Below are 18,498 nucleotides of genomic sequence, written 5' to 3' on the forward strand. Positions count from 1 at the left end.
AGCTTCCCCTAAAAAATGATGTATATGCTGGAGGAAAAAACTTGCTTTGCATCAGGGAGTAGGTGAAAAACATCAAAACTGGTCTTCTAGGGGAAAAAGCTTCATGGCCAAATATACTGGGAAACCCTGGGTTAACAGATGTCTTTACCAAAGAACTTATCAAGGTTTTTAATGTATAATACGTGTATTATAACTTTGAGAGGTGTCTGTAACATGTAATAATTCCTCCAGCTAGTATTCCATAAAACACGTTTCAGGAAATTGTGCTTTAGACTGAAAGAAAAATTATAGTCCAATTTTTATATAACTCTTAAAAAAAAATGTGTTAAAGAAAAAAAGTTGAACTTTGAACAAAAATTTTTTTTTGTTTATAAGCACTAAGAATATTAGAGACACAAAGCAATTAAGGCAGTACAAAAAGTTTAGAGGTTTAGTTAAAATTGTTTGAGCCAAACTTTACAAAAAAATCAAAGTGCTTCAGTGCTGCCCAAGCAATGAAACGCACAAGATTATAAAATTATGGTAAAGCACATGCCATCATTCAGCAGTGGTTTACCGTCGGGGTAGCAACTATAAATTTAAAAAACGGTTTCTTGAATAAATCCTTATTTCTGCTTATTATTCCGCTGCAAAGAATAATAATAATAATCAACAAAGCAATTGTACAGTAACCCTAATCATTATTACTTCTAAAAGTAGAACTGCCCCATAGGGTTTCCAAGGAGCAGCTGGTGGATTCAAACTGCTGACCTCTTGGTTAGCAGCCTGAGCTTTTAACCACTTCATCTGGGGCTCCAAAATACATATTAGAATCTTTATAAAAGATACTCTGGAAATTTTAAAATGCTGTTTGTAGCCAACTGAGTGAAAATAAAATACACCTTTAACATTAGATACAGCAGCAGGAGGGAACAGGATTCTCCTCTATATCATGGAATTATTACAGTTTCTGCCTTGAAGAACTCTGTCGTGTTAAGATTTGCCCATCCCACAAAGTCACTAGCCACTGCTAACAAATAAGCCTAAAAGATGAGGATGATATTAAAATGAAGTACATTAAGGACCACAATAAGTTTCTGAGACTCTTCAGCAAAAATATATGAATCTAAACCTAGTTTGGAAGAGGCAAAAAGGAAAAAACAGGTCAATCTACTTACAATGTAGCTTTAGAAGCGAGCTAGAGAAATGTGTTAATTGTTCAAGTAAATTATTATGAACTCCCAATATTTTTAAACTTTTAATCTCATCAAATAGTAAAGGTCACATACAAAACAGAGGCTCAAAAAATACACATTATGAAGAAAGCTGACAGCTAACTTTACAATGACTTCACAGCTGCTGAATCTGGATTGGGTGTAAGTAAATCCCTTGTACTGCTCTTTCAACTTTTCTGTAAGCTTGAAATTACCTCGAAATAATGTTTTTAAAAAAGACTACGTGAGAAATCCATAGAAAAGATGAAAAACAACAACAAAAAAACTCATATAAAGAAAAAAATTTTTTCTACTGTAACATTTAAATTGGTATCACAAGGAATACACACTTTTCATTAACAGGTAAATGGTAAATGGATATAATAACCCAAGACATTCATTTATCAATGTTTATCTTTTAAGTTCAAAGTTATCAATTACAGTGACTGAATAATACACTACGTAGAAGACCGTAATAAAAGAATATTAAAAGTATGGTGCTAGAAAGGAGAGAAAAGTCTAAATATTGTTTTTCCTCCTAATAAACACCTTCAGTGTGGGATTCTTTTAAATGCTCTGATACTTTCCACCAAATCACCTCATTAATTTCAGATACCCGACTTGGACTTTTTAAAACCCCTATTACGGCACTTATTATATTACATTTTAATTTTCTGTTTACGTGGAGGTTGAAGTCCACCCAGAGGCACCTCAGAAAAAGACCAGCAATCTACTCCCATAAATTTAGCCCTTGAAAACCCTATGTAAACGGTTCTATTCTGGCACACATGGGGTCCCCGTGAATTGGGATCAACTTGTCGACAACTGAACTGTTAACCCTCTATAAACTGTGAGCTCAGCAAGCCTTGGTACAGGGTCTCTCCTGTTCAATGGTATATCCCCGTCATGACAGACACTCAGTAAATATTTATTAAATAAATGAACGAATACATAATTTGACTTAGTATGTTATACTTCAATTTAGGATCCATTTGTTTATTAAGATACTACTTGCATTTCATACATATAGGAGGAAGGTGAAGGAAAAAGTACCTTTCAATAAGTGTTCCATTTTCAATCATCCAAACATCACAGTATGTTCGAGAAACCAGCGTAACAGCAATAAGCATCAAGTAACCTGTCTAATATAAACCAAGTACAGTAAACTAAATAAATGCATTTTTAGAAAGTTAAAAGAAATACTACTTTGACAAAGATTTTTGGTTTCTAAACTCATAGCTTTACTCTAGCTTTAATACAGTTGGTTGACATTTTACCTATAGACAATTTTAAAATACAATTTAAATGGAATTTTTAAATATAAATGAAAAAGATCTTATTGATCATTTAATTTTCTCATCCAGAACTCAAAAGGCAAGTCAAACGAGCTGCCTTCACACAGTTAGTCTATGATAGAAGTTAGGGATATAACTTACTACTTGAATCACTGTCTATTGTGATTTTCCCTATGCTTTTCATATACAACTTAAAAAAAAAAAATGACAATAACTGCCAATATACAGTTAAACAACTAACAGTGAAGCCTAACATTTTTACCTAAATAGAATAAATCTGGTTCAATTTGTTAGAAAAATCTGTAACAGTGCCCCATCCCTCACAGGGCTTTCAATTTCGTTTATAAGGAAGATTTGCACATAGAAAGTAATGAGAAAACAGACCAGTGCAGGCAAGCAAATGCATCACTTTATGTGATAAGTGGTGGTGATAAGCTCAGGTTAGCAAAAGAAAGTTATGGTATTAAAAATGTCAATATTAGACAATTTTTTTTTTATTCTGACATTCAAATTGGTAGCATGAGGAACAAATTCATTAACAGCTAAATGGATATAATCAAGATACTCAATTGTTGCTTTCTAAGTGGGTAAGTTCAAAATTATCAGTTGCAATGACTGAATAATATAATATGTAGAAGAGTACAATGTATATATATTATAAAGTACTGCCTTCAGAAAGGAAAAATCTAAAAAACCAATTTCCTCTCTATCCCTACCTCCCATCTTCTGTGATTTGTATGGGAGATTTATTTCACTTTCTTGAACTAGGGTTAAAGTTCTGTATTTGTACCCATCAAAGGTGGTAACATAAAATGACCCTGTGGCACAGCTAGATCTACGCAAAAGTAGGAGGGTCAAGTTGGATCCTTCTACATCCCTAACTCTCTGAGGCCTTCCGATGTCTCACCTTCATTTTACAGTCATTGAGCCCCTGCTAAACAGTTAAATGAGCATTAAACTGTTAACTGATGCCAAACAACAACAAAAAAATTCATTGCCGCTGAGCCGATTTCGACTCACAGCAACCATATAGGACAGAGAAAAACTGCCCCATAGGGTTTCCAATGCTGTAATCTTTATGGAAGCAGACTGCCACATCTTTTTCTCATGGTGGGTTTGAACCACAGGCCTTCCCACTATCCGCCAGGCTCTTAACCAGTGTGTCACCAGGTCTCCCTGTTTAACTGATGCGAGGGATGAGGAGGTAATGCACAAATCTTTCCAGAGAAGCTTGTATTTTAAATAAGAATTCTTCAAAGCCAGGTAGGTTGTAGAAATGAGAAAACAATTAATTATGTCCGGAGAGTTATGGGAAATATCACAAAAGATAATGAGCATAAAGCTATTTTTTTTTTAACATATTTGATTTTGCTGGGGATTTTCAGAGACGTGACTGTTGTGAACAAATGAAAACTTGAGCGTTCAGAGCCTGATTATAAAACAGCAAAGAATCTTCTAAGCAGATGATACTGAAATGACGGCCAATGCCACATTGTGATTTACTCTATGAGAAAAAAGAAGTCAAATGTTTTTATTAGAGTTTTTAGAAAAAAGACTAGTAGGAAAAGGAGAAGAAACAAAATGATAAACCAAGAGATTATAATGATACAAGTAAGACAGATATCGTGAGCACAGCAGGAATTGTGAAGTGACAGATTAAGAGAAACTGAAGGAAACTTGGAAAAAATGTTTAAAACGTAAGAGAGGGAGATTAAAAAGTGTAAGTGTGACCCCATTTTCATGTATGTTCACACGAAAGAAGACTGTACACCAAAATGACAATAGAAGTTCTGAGTGGGAGGCCAATAGGTACCAAGAAGTAAAAAAAAAAAAAATAAGTACCTATAAGCATTTTCCAATTTTTCCTCAAAGAACACTTATTACCTGTCTATTTAGGAAAAAACAAATGTTATGAAATTATATTTCAGTTTCTCAAAGGCAGAATCAAGACATGATGGAGGGTAAGTCAAGTTCAATGGAGGAACATGAGTTCTCTTTGGGAACTGAAGTGTTTTAGAATACCTTATCTTGTTCTTGCTATTCATAGACTATAAAGTTAATGCTTTTTTAAAAATTTGAACAATGGAAAACATGTTTTAAGGATATAAATTTGGCAGAAAAGATTAAAAAGGGGAGTTCCTGGAAATGAGACTTATTACAGAATAATATAATATCCAGGAAAGAATATGCAGAAGGAAAAATTACACATAGAAAGAAAAATTATCAGATCCCTGCAACTGAAAGGATGAGGGCTGGGAAAGAAGGAGCCAAAAGTGCTATTTCTAGTTTGTATAAAAGGAGAATGTTGAGGTGGTTAAGATGGAGAACACAGCGTTATTTTAACAATCATTAAACGTGCTTATCAAATAATGATAATCTTGATAAAAGGTCAGAAGAAGAAATAATAAAACTTATTCCTACAGTCAGCTCACTATCTGAAAAATACGTGAGAATTCAGATATCATTTTGGATATCTTAAAAACATATTTAATCACTTCTTTTGTTCAGCTGATTCTACTGAAGCTAGCAAAATGTATGCCCTTCAGTTTGCTTCTTCAAATATAAAGAAGCAAGCTTCAATCATATTCCAGGTCAATGTGACTTGTTAACATCTCAATGTAATAAAAAGTTTTGTCTTTTTAAGTTTAATTTTGTTTCTATTAACAGTATTTAACTATTATAAAGCAACACCATTTAGGTTAGACACACTGCAGTACACTACTATCTCACATAAAATACAATGAAATAATATTTCACATACCAGAGACAACTACTTAAAAACTGGCACTGAACAACAAAAGCACACTTACATGACAGGTGGTGATTTAAAGACAAAAATTTAGCAGTCCTTATTACTTACATAGAAAATATTTGGCCTGCAGTATAACCAAAGCTTTATAATATGCTTTTATTGTTCAGATCTCATGTAAACTTGAAAGTTGAGAACAACAGTATAATTTCATAAAACTTACCTCTTTACAAAATGTTCTAGGGACCATGATTTTCAGAATCTTTATGAGCCTTGAAAAAAACACCTTGTCCACCATGGCTCGCTCTTTTTTCCCCTCTTTCTATATTAAGAGAAAAACAGAAAGCTTTTAGGATAGCTATAACAAATAAGATTAAAGAACCATGTTTCATTTTAGGTGATATAAACAAGTATTGAAATGGATACTGCATTTATAGAGCACAGACTTAAACTGCTTCCTCATATTCAAACATGCTTTCAAGAAAGCAAGACATACCTAAAAACTGAATGAGGAAGTGAGACATTCTAGAGCCACGTGAATATCTGGAGAAGAATGCTGCAAGTAGGAGAAACAGCAAGTGCAAAAATAATGAGGTAGAAGCCTGCTTAATGTGTCTGAAGAACAAGACGGCCAATTGGACTCAAGCTGTGAGCAAGGAATAGTGGTAGGGGTTGAAATCAGAGAGACAGCTAAGAAATCATCAAGTACTTAGAGATTTTTTATTATCCACTTCCTGATTAACAGTATTTTTGTTTTTTAAATCTTGAACAGGGTTTTCCCTGATACCAATTACAGGAAACTTTTAGATTCCTAGATTTATCAGTTAGCATTTCCAATATGCAATATGCCAATTTACTCTCTCTTCCTCATAAATTCAAAGACAGACAAGGTTCCTTCACTCATACAGCTCACTTTCTAGCAGAAGAAATGGATAAAAATAAAACAATAGAAAATTATTACAGATGGCTTAAGCAGGGTAATGAGAAAAAGAAGAATGGTTCGGACAGGATGACTGGAAAGTTTTCTCTGAGGAGGTAACACTTATAAAACCAAACCCTTCGCCATCAAGTCAATTCATAGAGACCCTATAGGACAGAGCAGAACTGCCCCACAGGGTTTCCAAGGAGCAGCTGGTGGATTCGAACTGCCAAACTTTTGGTTAGCAGCTGAACACTTAACCAGCGTGCCACCAAGGCTCATGTTGAGACATGAATGAAGTGAAGCCACGTGATGGTCTTGGGGGAGTGGTAAAGCATAGGGAACACCAAGCACAAAATCCCAGTAGCAGGAATAAAACTGGCATGCAGAGTGGATAGCAAGATGATAGTACTGCTAGGGCAAAGGGAACAAGAATGAGAGAAACGGAAGGAGTAGGCAGGGTTTGTAAAGGGCAGCACCTTAGGACATAGCAAGGATTTATAGTTTATTCTCAGTGTAGAAGGAAACCACTGAACATATTTAAGAGCAGTAATTACTCTTCTCTATCTCTCAGAGACTTCTTCATTTTCACTGGGTCCATGAAAATAAAGGTATAAAATCATTTGCAAAGGTAAGAAAAAAGTTATATGAACTAGGCATGGTGGAGTCTATTAACTTGATTATGGGGCCCTGGTTGCACAGTGGTTAAGAGCTCAGCTGCTAACCAAAATGTCGGACGTTCAAATCTACTGGCCACTCCTTAGCAGCCCTATGGGTAGTTTTGCTCTGTCCTACAGGGTTGCTATGAGTTGGAATCGATTCAATGGCAACGTGTTTGGTTTTTATTTACTTGATTACCCCTGGACTGTTTCGGATAACAGGCAGGAGAAACTTCTTAGAATAAGCAAGACATTCTAGGAGGACCCTATCTACTGCCTAATGTCCTACCCACCCTCCCCTCAGCCCCTCACTGACTCCCATTTTCACAGCTCACTTACTCAGCTACCATGCTCTTGATAAACAAATACCCATGGTAAATTCTGTTGGTTAGACAAACATTAACATAAATATGCTTTAATTAAATTAACATCTAGCTTTATGAATCTCAGTGAACGGTTTCATTACAGAATTGGAATAAAGTACCATCTACGTCAGAGACTGTATCAGTGCTTTAGATAAATAATCCAAATAAAAAGACACTGATTGGACTACAGAATTGTGTACCAAAATAGGAAGTCTGAAAACAGTGTTCCTAGGGTTAGATTGGAAACCCTGGTGGCACAGTAGTTAAGAGCTACAGCCGCTAACCAAAGATCAGCAGTTCGAATCCACTAGGCGCTCCTTCCTATAGAACTTCCTATAGAACTACTCTACAGGGTAGTTCTACTCTGTGCTATAGGGTCGCTATGAGTTGGAATCTACTCAACGGCAATGGGTTTGTTTTGTTTTTAGGGTTAGATTAGGAAGACCTACATAGGAAGAACTGGACACCAATCAGCCCTACTCTGTAACTATTGAACAAACTCAGGATTTCAGGTCTTTCAGAGAAGTTTGTAATTCACATCCTCCTGAGTTAAAGGCCCAATCTACTCCATTCATGCATGCATGCAGTCATTCATGCAACAAATAACTTACATGGTGTCAAGGCACTGTTCTAAATGATGGGGATACAGTAATCAAAACAGACAAAAAGTCTTATGGTCTATTTAGTTGAGCTAGTCTATTTTCCTCAAGCCAAACTTTATTTCAAACCTAAACCTCCCCTTTTATTTTCCTAGATTGAGAAAATATAAGAGGACATGAATAAAGAAAAGGTGATACACACCATCCATTTGTTCAAAAAATGTTAAACTTCTACTCTCATGGTTTTCCTCCTCTCCATCTCTTGCCTGAACTTCAGATAATTTCCTGCTGAAATGGCCATCCCCTACCATAAATAGAGGGCTACCTGCTTCTACCTGCTCTCATGAAATGAACTATGACAATAAAGAAAGAAGAAAGGTTACAAAAAAGTAACATTAAAACACTTTAAAATACGAACAGCTAACTGATATATAATACCTCCTCCCCTTTTTCACCTGTTCCTGTTGTCACTGCTCCTATTTCTTAAGCTGTCTGAAGGCTGACTTGATTTTCATTACATTTCTGTTCTTGAAGGGAACTAGATTCTTCCTGAAATCATCACAGTGTTTTCTGCACTGAAGCAGCTGGACTGGAGGACTGGCTCAGAAAGGCTGAATTCAGATAGAAAAGATGTCAAGATTGCTCTGCCATTCTTGACACATAATAGAATGCATGCCTGAAACAACTCTGTAAGAGAATACCTACAGAAACAGTACATTTCATAATACTATTAGCCTCTCTTGAGAATTCACCTTAAATTCACAATTGAACTTCCCCACCCTAAACTTCTCAGTAAGTTTAAAAACAAAACATTTTAATGATACAAGCGTAACATGGAAATTATAGAAAATGCAAATGAACCATTATGTAAAGCAATAAAATAACTTGGGAAAAAAAAAAACCCAAACATTCAGGAGGCAACAAGGTCAAGGAGCAATAAAGTTCCTATTTATTGTATCAATCAATTTAGAAAGGGAAGAGGAACTAGAATTGACTGAGACAGACATTTGAGATAGCAAATAAAATAAAAGGTCATACAGCGCTGAAAAGAGTATAAGCATTCTTGTATACTGTAGAGCAAAGTGTAAAGTGGTGTAACTACTATGTAATATCTATAGAAATGTAAAATGTACACGGACTGTAAAATGTAGAATACCCAGCAAATTTACTTTTAGGAACTTATTCTACATCAATAATAAGATGATGTACAAATCATGATGTACCTACGCAATGAAAGGAAACCCTGGTGGCGTAGTGGTTAAGTGCTACGGGGGCTAACCAAAGGGTCGGCAGTTCAAATCCGCCAGGCGATTCTTGGAAACTCTACAGGGCAGCTCTACTCTGTCCTATAGGGTCGCTATATAAGTCGGAATCAACTCAATGGCACTGGGTTTGGTTTTTTTGGTTTATGCAATGAAAATTCTATACGTTGTAAAAAGGAAGCAGCACATATTCATAAAGAGAATACTATAGTATAGAGCAGTAAATGAGATCTACAGCTATCAACATGGATGGATCTAAAAAACATTACGCTGGGAAAAAAGGATATATACAATGAATTATAAAGTGTTCAAACATGCAAAATAATTCTGTCACTACTGTTTATGCGTACACACACACAAACACACCACAGAAGTATAAAAATATGTGTGGGAATGTTAAGCACTAAACCCAGCACACTACTTACCTTTATACCTTTTGATTTTATATCATATATATAACCTATTTCAAATTTAAATGATTAAGTATTTTAAAAGCAAGTCAGCTAACTCTTTATACTGTTTAACTTTCTATTAAACCCTTTTCTACTTTTTAAATCTCAGGTCTTATGAAAATTATCTCACCCCAATCCAATCTCACCAAAGACTATAAAAATTTTAATTAAAAAAAAATTTTTTTTTATTTGTTCTTTCCCCTACAAATAATACACATTCACTATAGAAAAATTACAACACTGGCAGAAATAAGGAACCTATACCCTGCCATCTAAAATTTTAGTATTAATTACATTAGTTAATATTTGGTATATATCCTATGTATTCATACCAGATTTCATTTCAGCACGCATGCGTGTGTGTGTGTGCCCATGCATATGCGATTCCTACAAATTTTAAAATGTGGCATCAGAGTACATACCGCCTTATATCCTTTTATATTTTTTGCCAACCATTTAATAAACTGAATTTATCTTGCTTACACTGTATGACCAGCAAATAAGTATATATCCAAAAGGTATTTGTACGGAAAAATAGGAAGAATTAAAAAAAAAGGAATTGAACAAATCTAGCTGTCCTGACTTATTTCAATTTTGTCCTAGAACTTGCAGATAGATTTGATAACTTAGATAAAATTAAGATAACTATGCTTGAATACCACCACCCATCTGTCAGTTTGTCATACTGTGGTGATTTGTGTGGTATTTTGATGCTGGAAGCTATGCCACCAGTATTCCAAATACCAGCAGGGTCACTCATGATGGACACATTTCAGCAGAGCTTGCTAAGGAGAGACTAGGGAGAAAGACCTGGCAGTACACTTCTGAAAATTAGCCAATGAAAACCCTATGGATCACAACAGAATATTGTCTACTACAGTGCTGGAAGATGAGCTCCGTAGATCGGAAGTCAATCAATCAGCAAAGGACTCCAGTATGCCCGCATCGTGAGGATGTCATGGGACCAGGTAGCATTTCGTTCTGTTGTACATGGAGTCACCATGAGTTGGAGCCAACTTGATAGCAATGAACAACGATGTGTGATAACTAGATATAACTTAGATATGAGAGCTCATGGAGATGGGACATGTCAGACAACTGGAGATAAGTTTATTTTGTCCCACTTTTCAAACACTGGGAAACAGAGATTATGAAAACTAAAGAACAGCAAATTTGATGTTAATTTCCAGGATGTCCAGAGAACGGACATATGAAAGGTTTGGGAAGACTTAGACAATCATCACTAGAAGCCAGCATTAGTTTATTAAGTCATTTCAAATTATTCTAATTTTCTTCTTTATTGAGTATTATATTAGTGTATTAGCTTACATGTAGAATGTAAGCTCCATGAGGGTAGTGACTTATTTTTATAACTGCCATAACCCCAGAGCCTACTATAACACCAGGCATATGCAAGGAGCCCAATAAATACTTGCTGAAAGAATGAATAAATAAATTAATCAACGAATCTAATGTTCTTTATAAAATTCTTGTGCTCTGATTGGAGAAATGAAAATCAGATTTTGCTCTAGTTGGATATAGCTGAAGCTGAATAAACCATAACCAAAAAGCACAGGTTAAGAGATGCCACAGGATACTCTCCTTGGTCCTTATCTAATCAATACTATCAGAAAATAAGAGGAAACAAGAGAAGGCAAACTAAATTTGCAGGTAATACCTCCTACCTAACATACTAGAGGAAACCCTGGTGGCTAGTGGTTAAGAGCTATGGCTGCTAACCAAAAGGTCAGCAGTTCAAATCCACCAGGCACCCCTTGGAAACTCTATGGGACAGTTACACTCTGACCTATAGGGTCTCTATGAGTCAGAATCGACTCGATGGCAACAGGTGCTTTCACATACTAGACATTAGAACTGCATTCAAAATTACACTAAACCAATAAACTAAACCCAATAAGCTCACATTTACAGGGATAAATTAATGTGTATTTAAAAGAAATCAACTGGGTTAATATATCACCCAGCAATGACACTCTTGGGTATATACCCAAGAGAAATGAAAACATATGTCCACAAGAAAACTTGTACACAAAATGTTCATACCAGCATTTTTTATAACAGCCAAAAATTGGGAACAACCTAAATGTCCATCAACTGATGAATGGATAAATAAAATGTGGTATATCCACACAATGGAATATTATTTGGCAATAAAAAGGAACCAAATACCGATAACACGCTGTAACATGGGTGAACGTTAAAATTTAACGCTAAGTGAAAGAAGCCAGTCCCAAAACACCACATATTGCATGGTTCTATTCATATGAAGGAACCCTAGTGGTCCAACGGTTAAAGTGCCCAGCTGCCTCTTGAGAGGTTGGTGGTTTAAACCCACCAGCCCCTCCGCAGGAGGATAATGTGGCAGTCTGCTTCCGTAAAGATTACAGCCTTGGAAACCCTACGGGGCAGTTCTACTCTGTCCTATAGCGTCATTATGAGTCAAAACTGACTCAGTGGCAATGGGTTTGGTTTTTTATTTATATGAAGTGTCCACAATAGGAAACTTCATAGAGACAAAAAGTAGGTAAGTGGTTTACAGGTGCTGGGAGAAGGGAAGAATGGGGAATGATTGCTAATATGTACAGGATTTCTTTTTGGGGTGACAAAAAATGTTCAAAAAATAGATAGTGGTAGTGATTGCCCAGTTCTGTGAATAATAATCACTGGATTTTATATATACTTGAAAAGGGTGAATTTTATAGTATGTGAATTATACCTCAATAAAGCTATTACTAAAAAAACAGAGAAAGAAAAATCAACTGATAAATACAAGATCGAGGGTATCTATCAAGAGAACTGATCACCAGAAAGACACCTGGAGGTTATAATTTACCATAAGCTTCACTTAACGTAAACAATAGTTATGGCTAAAGATGTAAAAACAACTGTAGGCTAAATTTTAGCAATACGGTGTTCATATCACGAGATGCTACTGAGATCACAATTGGACAACTGTGTTCTATTCTAATGACAATATGTAAGGTCACTAGTGTAGATTCAGAGGAATGTACACAGACTGATAAAGAACCAGAAACCATGTCACGCGAGAAACACCTGACATAACAAGGCTTGCTTAGCATGGAAAAGACTCAGGAAATATGACAACTGTCTTCAACCATACAGCAGTCTATTACTGAAGACACAGTAGACTTCTCCTGTGCTGCTACAAGACATCTGTCAAGAAATCCTATTCCAGAAGGAATTCCTATACTATATGGTGGATTAGAAATGATCTTTAAGTTCCCTTCTAATTCTAAAACTCTATGATTTTAGCCTAATTTAAAATTATATAACACAATAAATGAAATAAGTACATGAAATACTAAAGAGTAGATGATTTAAAATTTTACCTCATTGTTCTGTAATGTTGGTTTTCCACTTTTCTTACTGCAGAGGGAAAAAAAAGAGAAGTTTATTTGCAAAGTGTTCCTGTCATTAAAATTATTTTGAGTTATCAAGAGAATATTCCACACTATCCAAATGGGTTTCTTCTTTTTCTTCATCATACTGAGATAGAACACATTAAATAATAGTAGTTCCACTGCCTTTCATTAAGTATCATTTATAAAAAGTGCCCGAAAAACATTAACTACTACAATTTTAATGGGCACTGTGTCTGGCTTAGTTCCTTCTTGTAGGAGCCCTGGTGGTACAGTGGCTAAATGCACTTGGCTGCTAATTGAAAGGTCAGCAGTTCAAACCTACCAGCCGCTCTGTGGGAGAAAAGACCTGGCAGAGATTAGTGCCTTGAAAACCCTATGGGGGCAATTCTACTCTGTCCCCTATAGGGACACTATGAGTCGGAGTCAACTCAACGGTACACAACTACAACAGGTCCTTTTTATAACATACCACAATGGCACCCTACATACATAAAAACACACGGACACATATAACATACTAATGTAATATTGATATTTTTAATTTCTTGTTTGATGTCTATTTCCCCGCAGTGAACTAAATGATATCAGGGGCTATTTGCAGGCTGGGTTCTCCAAAGTAGAAGTGAGATGGCATTTGGGATACAAGATGTTAATTACAGATCAACAACTGTGAAAGGAAGGAGGAGAAATGAAGTTTGAGCAGAAGAACTCAAAGTTCAGTGCAGACTCAACAAAGCTTTGCCCAACCTGATGAGATGCTCTGAATCGAGTACTGTCTATCTGAACGCTCTGCATTAGGCTGAAATGGTCAAGACTTTATGCCCCTGCCTTGCTCAGTCCGCAAATGCAGGCTGCCCCAGGGAAAGAGCACCTTGGAGAAGGTAGCTCTCTGCAGCTGAGGCATGCCCTAAGGAGCAGGCAGATAGGGATGCCTGCTGATTGCACTCCTTGCAACTGGGCAGGTGAGCCCTTCTCTGAAAGGGAATCTGCGCGGCATAGCTCCGTGCCTACTACAGGGGCCATACGCTACTCAACCCTCTATGTTCAATACCCAGTTGAGCCAAACATCTGTAGAATGAACATTCTCCCGTGATAAGATCCACTTACTGTCCAAGGCTGGAAAACCAAACAACTACAATTCAGTAGATGTCCTTATTTTCAAAAGTGTTTAGGTTTACTATTGTTTCTAATTTCAAGTGTATTGCAGGATTGCTATCTGTCTTAAAATTTGTATGAGACTGTAAAACAAATTCAGAAAATCCTCTTACATACAGGTAGTCTCCCACTTACAACGGAATTCTGTTCTGACAACTCGGTTGTAAGTCATTTCTGACGTATGTAGAATACTTTTTTTTAATTGCCATAGCCTGCTATACAGTAATGTTTTGAACAGTAAATCATAACGCTGAACATGTGCAAGTGAACATGTGAGAATAATAACATCAGTAAATTACATTCTGCAACACTGTATGTAGTACAGATTACTAACAATGTTAAAAAAAAAAAAAAAACGATGGTCAAAGGGCAGTTCATTGTCAAATACACTCAAAGTCAGGGACTACCTGCAGATAGCCAGGCAGGCAGACAGCCAGCCAGCTAGCGAGAGACAGGTATGTTCAAGCACACCCAGTTAATTATGAACCTTCCTTCCATAAAAAAAAAAAAAAAGGCTTTTTAAATTCCCCATTTTAAGAATCATTTAATGTTTTCCACTGATATAGTCTCATTTTTTAAAAAAGTATTAAAAAATAAAACCAAACCAAATCGTCGAGCCGATTCTGACTCACAGCAACCCTACAGGACAGAGTAGAACTGCCCCATAGGGTTTCCAAGGAACGTCTGGTGGATTCAAACTGCTGACCTTTTGGTTAGCAGCCATAACTCTTAACTACTACGCCACCAGGGTTTCCTTTAAAAATATTATACACATAAATATATATCACTTAGGATAAACTGGAACAGTATAGTAGAATTCCTATTCAAATTAGTTATATTTCTTCAGTTCAAATGCCATGCTAAAGAATGGCAAGAAGTTAATTTACTTCCCAAAAAATAATCCACTAGCAAGCAGATTCAAGTTTAATAATTCAGTATGCTCCTTTTCCTGATTTTTATCCTATGAAAATAAAAAGGCTCTACAATAAACAGAAATACGTTCTACTCTTGTGTATCATATACGGGTTTCCCTTTCGCTACTGAATAGATCACTTTATCAGCTAAATACATTAAAATAAAGCTATTCAATATGTTTAAGATATATTACTTATATTCACTGGCCAATACAAATGGCAAGGTATCTATGATGTCTACAACAATCACTAAGCATCAGCTGTCTCATTACATTTCAAGGTATAACAAAATTAAAACAATTTTAAAATCTAATCTGATGACCTATGTGAACCATGACCACATATATTAACAATCTATTAGACCAGCTGGGATGCTATATTTAGTCGGGAGCTGCTCATCTATTTTCATCTTGCTCAATAAATCAGCAGACTTTCCAAAATATGATGGCAGTCTCTGTACCAATCCCTTCCACTGTCTGCCCAGTAACAACTCTGCCCGAGCAGTGGTCAGGAAAAGAAGAGTACGGTAGCAGGAAAAAACAGCCTGGTTGCTTAGTAGAATTGGAGAGTGCGAAAGAAAGACATACAAAAAGATACAATATCAAATGCACATATTATTGAAAAGTTAAGGCAGATCATAAAAGTGACATGGTCAACAATCATTCGAACATTTACTAATTAGTTACTCTACGCTAGGCATTTCTCTGGGTCAGCACTTCTCAAACTCTGCAGTCTCCAAACCAACCAACCCATTGCCACGAAGTTGATTCCGACTCACAGCGACCCTGTAGGACAGATGCAGAACTGCCCCGCTGGGTTCCCAGGGCTGTAATCTTTACAGGAACAGACTGCCACCTCTTTCTCCCACAGAGCAGGGTGGGTTCAAAAATTGCCAGCCTTTTGTTTAGCAGCCTAGTGCTTAACCACTGCACCACCAGGGCTCCCAAAAAGCTATTATTTTTGTGGGTTATGTCCATGGATATTTATTGTATAGGTATTAAATCTCAGAGATTTAAAAAATAGTTACTTATTTAAAGGTAGTATTTCCATGTTAATAAACAGTATTATTATAAAAATAGCTGTATTTTTCCAAACAAAACTATCTAGTTAGGAAAGTGGCTTTTTTATATATATGTGTGTGTGTGTGCGTGTGTGTCTGCAAATCTCTCTAATGTGTGGCTTGACAGAAGGTAGCTGAATTCTCATAGTTGAGCATCTATTCTTTATATCTCTTATGCTAAGGCTGTTTCCACTGAGGTATATGAAGAAAATCCAGTCTCATACAGATATGTAGTTGAAAACAGAGGAGTGCTGTATATGTAATAGCATTTTCAGATAATTGGTGGATATTCTTCTTTGATACTACTACAATGTTCTAATATGGAATAAAAAAATCAAACCCTTATCAATGACTTCTTGTACTTGGATACAATAAACGCACACTGCTCTATCTTGTACCTCCAGTGGATCTTTCACCCACGCAAGATTCTGTAGCATCATGCATTGGTCATTTGGAAAATGTTGGTTCCCAGAGTTACGTGGACCTTTCAAGTGGTGACACATTTTATTATGTGGTATCAAAATAAACCACATTGGTTAGTATTGTCATCAATCTTATCAGAAAAGTCTGGAGATCTGGGAAATTGTCAAGTTGAAGGTAGCACAGGTAAGTTTAACAAATTCTAATTTTCACTTGAGAGGCTGAACTGTAACAATAGCAACAAGCACTGTCAGTTGTTTTTCCTAGAAGGGTTACTTCATTATTTACAAGAAAATGTCTGCCAAATAGGCAAGTCTGAATAATCATTAATTATTCAGTCATTCTTTCAAGCAAAAATGTTGCTCCATAAAAAAAGTGGCTAGTTCAGCTCACAACTTAGTCACAAAAGTGCTTTCCCTCAAGGCAATCATTGTACTTTGGTATGCTGAAGCAAATATTTCACAGTTTTGTTTTTGTTTTTTTGGCAAAGAAAATTCCCATAAAACTTTAAGACCCAGAAGAATATATCTTTAGATCCATTTTGGGAGACACTGCTCTAGATCACGTCAGTCAATAATCACCCATTCTCTAATGACTTCCCAAGCCTCTAGCAACCACCTCTTTTCCAAGCTCCTGATTTGAATACCTGACTTTTTATAAGATATTTATACCTGCAACTACTGAAAACCTTTTTAAATTAAACATATCTATTTCTACCCCAGATCTATTATTTTTTCATATCAAACATGGGCCCTAACTGAGCAAATGGTACCTTCATCTATCCAGCCATCCAAATCACAAGCCTGGGAAGCTATTCTGAAATATTCTCCCTTGCTCATACCCTCCACCCTGAATCTCTCTATTATGTTCTTCTTGCCGTCAAGATTGCCACTTCAGTTCAGGCCACCAAAATTTCTCACATGAAATACTATAATTTGCTCACCTGCTTTCTAAGTAGTTTTCTTATCATTAGTCTCTTAACTTCTTCCAATTTATTTCTGTAACCATATCATTCATACACACACAGACACAAGCACACACACGTGCACAGGCATGCGCACACAGGAGCACATATATAAAACATATCCTGTGGAATTCAAGTAAAGGAATGCTCAGAATTGTAAATATTATTTCAATAAAAAAGAAAAACTTTAAATAATTTAAGCATTCAGCAAAAAGTTTAAAAGGAAGAATAAAAGGGAAAGCAGAAGAAATTAAAAACAGCAAAAGCAGAATCTAATGAGTTAAAAAACAGAAAATTAAACACTAGCCAATAAAAATCCAAGAGTTGGTTCTTTCTTTGAAAAAGAACGTAAAGCACCACATCAGCACTAGTACAAAACCAAAGTAAAAAGTTCAAGTCATAAGAGTCTCTTGCCTCATCCTCCATAAAGAAATCTGAAAACCTGGATTAATGGATAATTTTCTAGAAAAATATAATTTTCCAAAATTGATCCCCAGCAGAGGGAAAAAATCTAAATAGACTGATCTTGGTGGCAGAAATTGAAAAAATTATCTGTGAGCTATCCACTTAAAAAAAAAACAAAAACCCCAATGCCATCAAATCAATCTGGCTTATATTCTACAGAACAGAGTAGAACTGCCCCGTAGGGTTTCCAAGGCTGTAAATCTTCACGGAAGCAGACCGCCACAGTTCTCCCATGGAGCCACTGTTGAGTTTGAGCCACTGACCTTTCTGTTAGCTGCTGAGCACTTTAACCACTGTGCACCAGGGCTCCTTGAACTACCCACCTACCCCCCCCCAAAAAAATGCTCCAAGCCCAGAAAATTTATAAGGGAATTCTACAAACCCCCCCAGAGAACAGATAATTTCAGTGCTTTTACAAGCATTCCAAAGAATAGGAAAAAAAATGTCCACATTGTTTTTGATGCAAGCAACACCTAACAAAAATTGTACAACAACTACAGACCATTTTCACTTACACCAGTATTTCATTCTTTTAAAAAATATTTTGGGCCATAAGAATGTATTGCCTATACATTTCATTAAGACTTAAAAATTAAAAAAAAAATTTTTTTTAAATAAATATA

General features: G+C 36.0%; 1 protein-coding gene across 1 annotated transcript in view; it reads right to left on the reverse strand.

Annotated features, from left to right (window-relative positions):
• Nucleotides 1–18,498, reverse strand: part of ABCD3 (ATP binding cassette subfamily D member 3) — a 106,047-nt gene that overhangs the window by 55,853 nt on the left and 31,696 nt on the right. The window contains exons 2-4 of the mRNA XM_049879707.1: nucleotides 12,865–12,901; nucleotides 5,461–5,559; nucleotides 2,247–2,335 (exon numbers count right to left, since the gene is read on the reverse strand). Of these exons, the coding sequence (XP_049735664.1) occupies nucleotides 2,247–2,335; nucleotides 5,461–5,559; nucleotides 12,865–12,901 (225 nt within the window). The remainder of the gene's footprint in view (nucleotides 1–2,246; nucleotides 2,336–5,460; nucleotides 5,560–12,864; nucleotides 12,902–18,498) is intronic.

The sequence above is a fragment of the Elephas maximus genome, chromosome 3, assembly GCF_024166365.1.
Source record: "Elephas maximus indicus isolate mEleMax1 chromosome 3, mEleMax1 primary haplotype, whole genome shotgun sequence".
Classification (NCBI taxonomy): Eukaryota; Metazoa; Chordata; class Mammalia; order Proboscidea; family Elephantidae; genus Elephas; species Elephas maximus.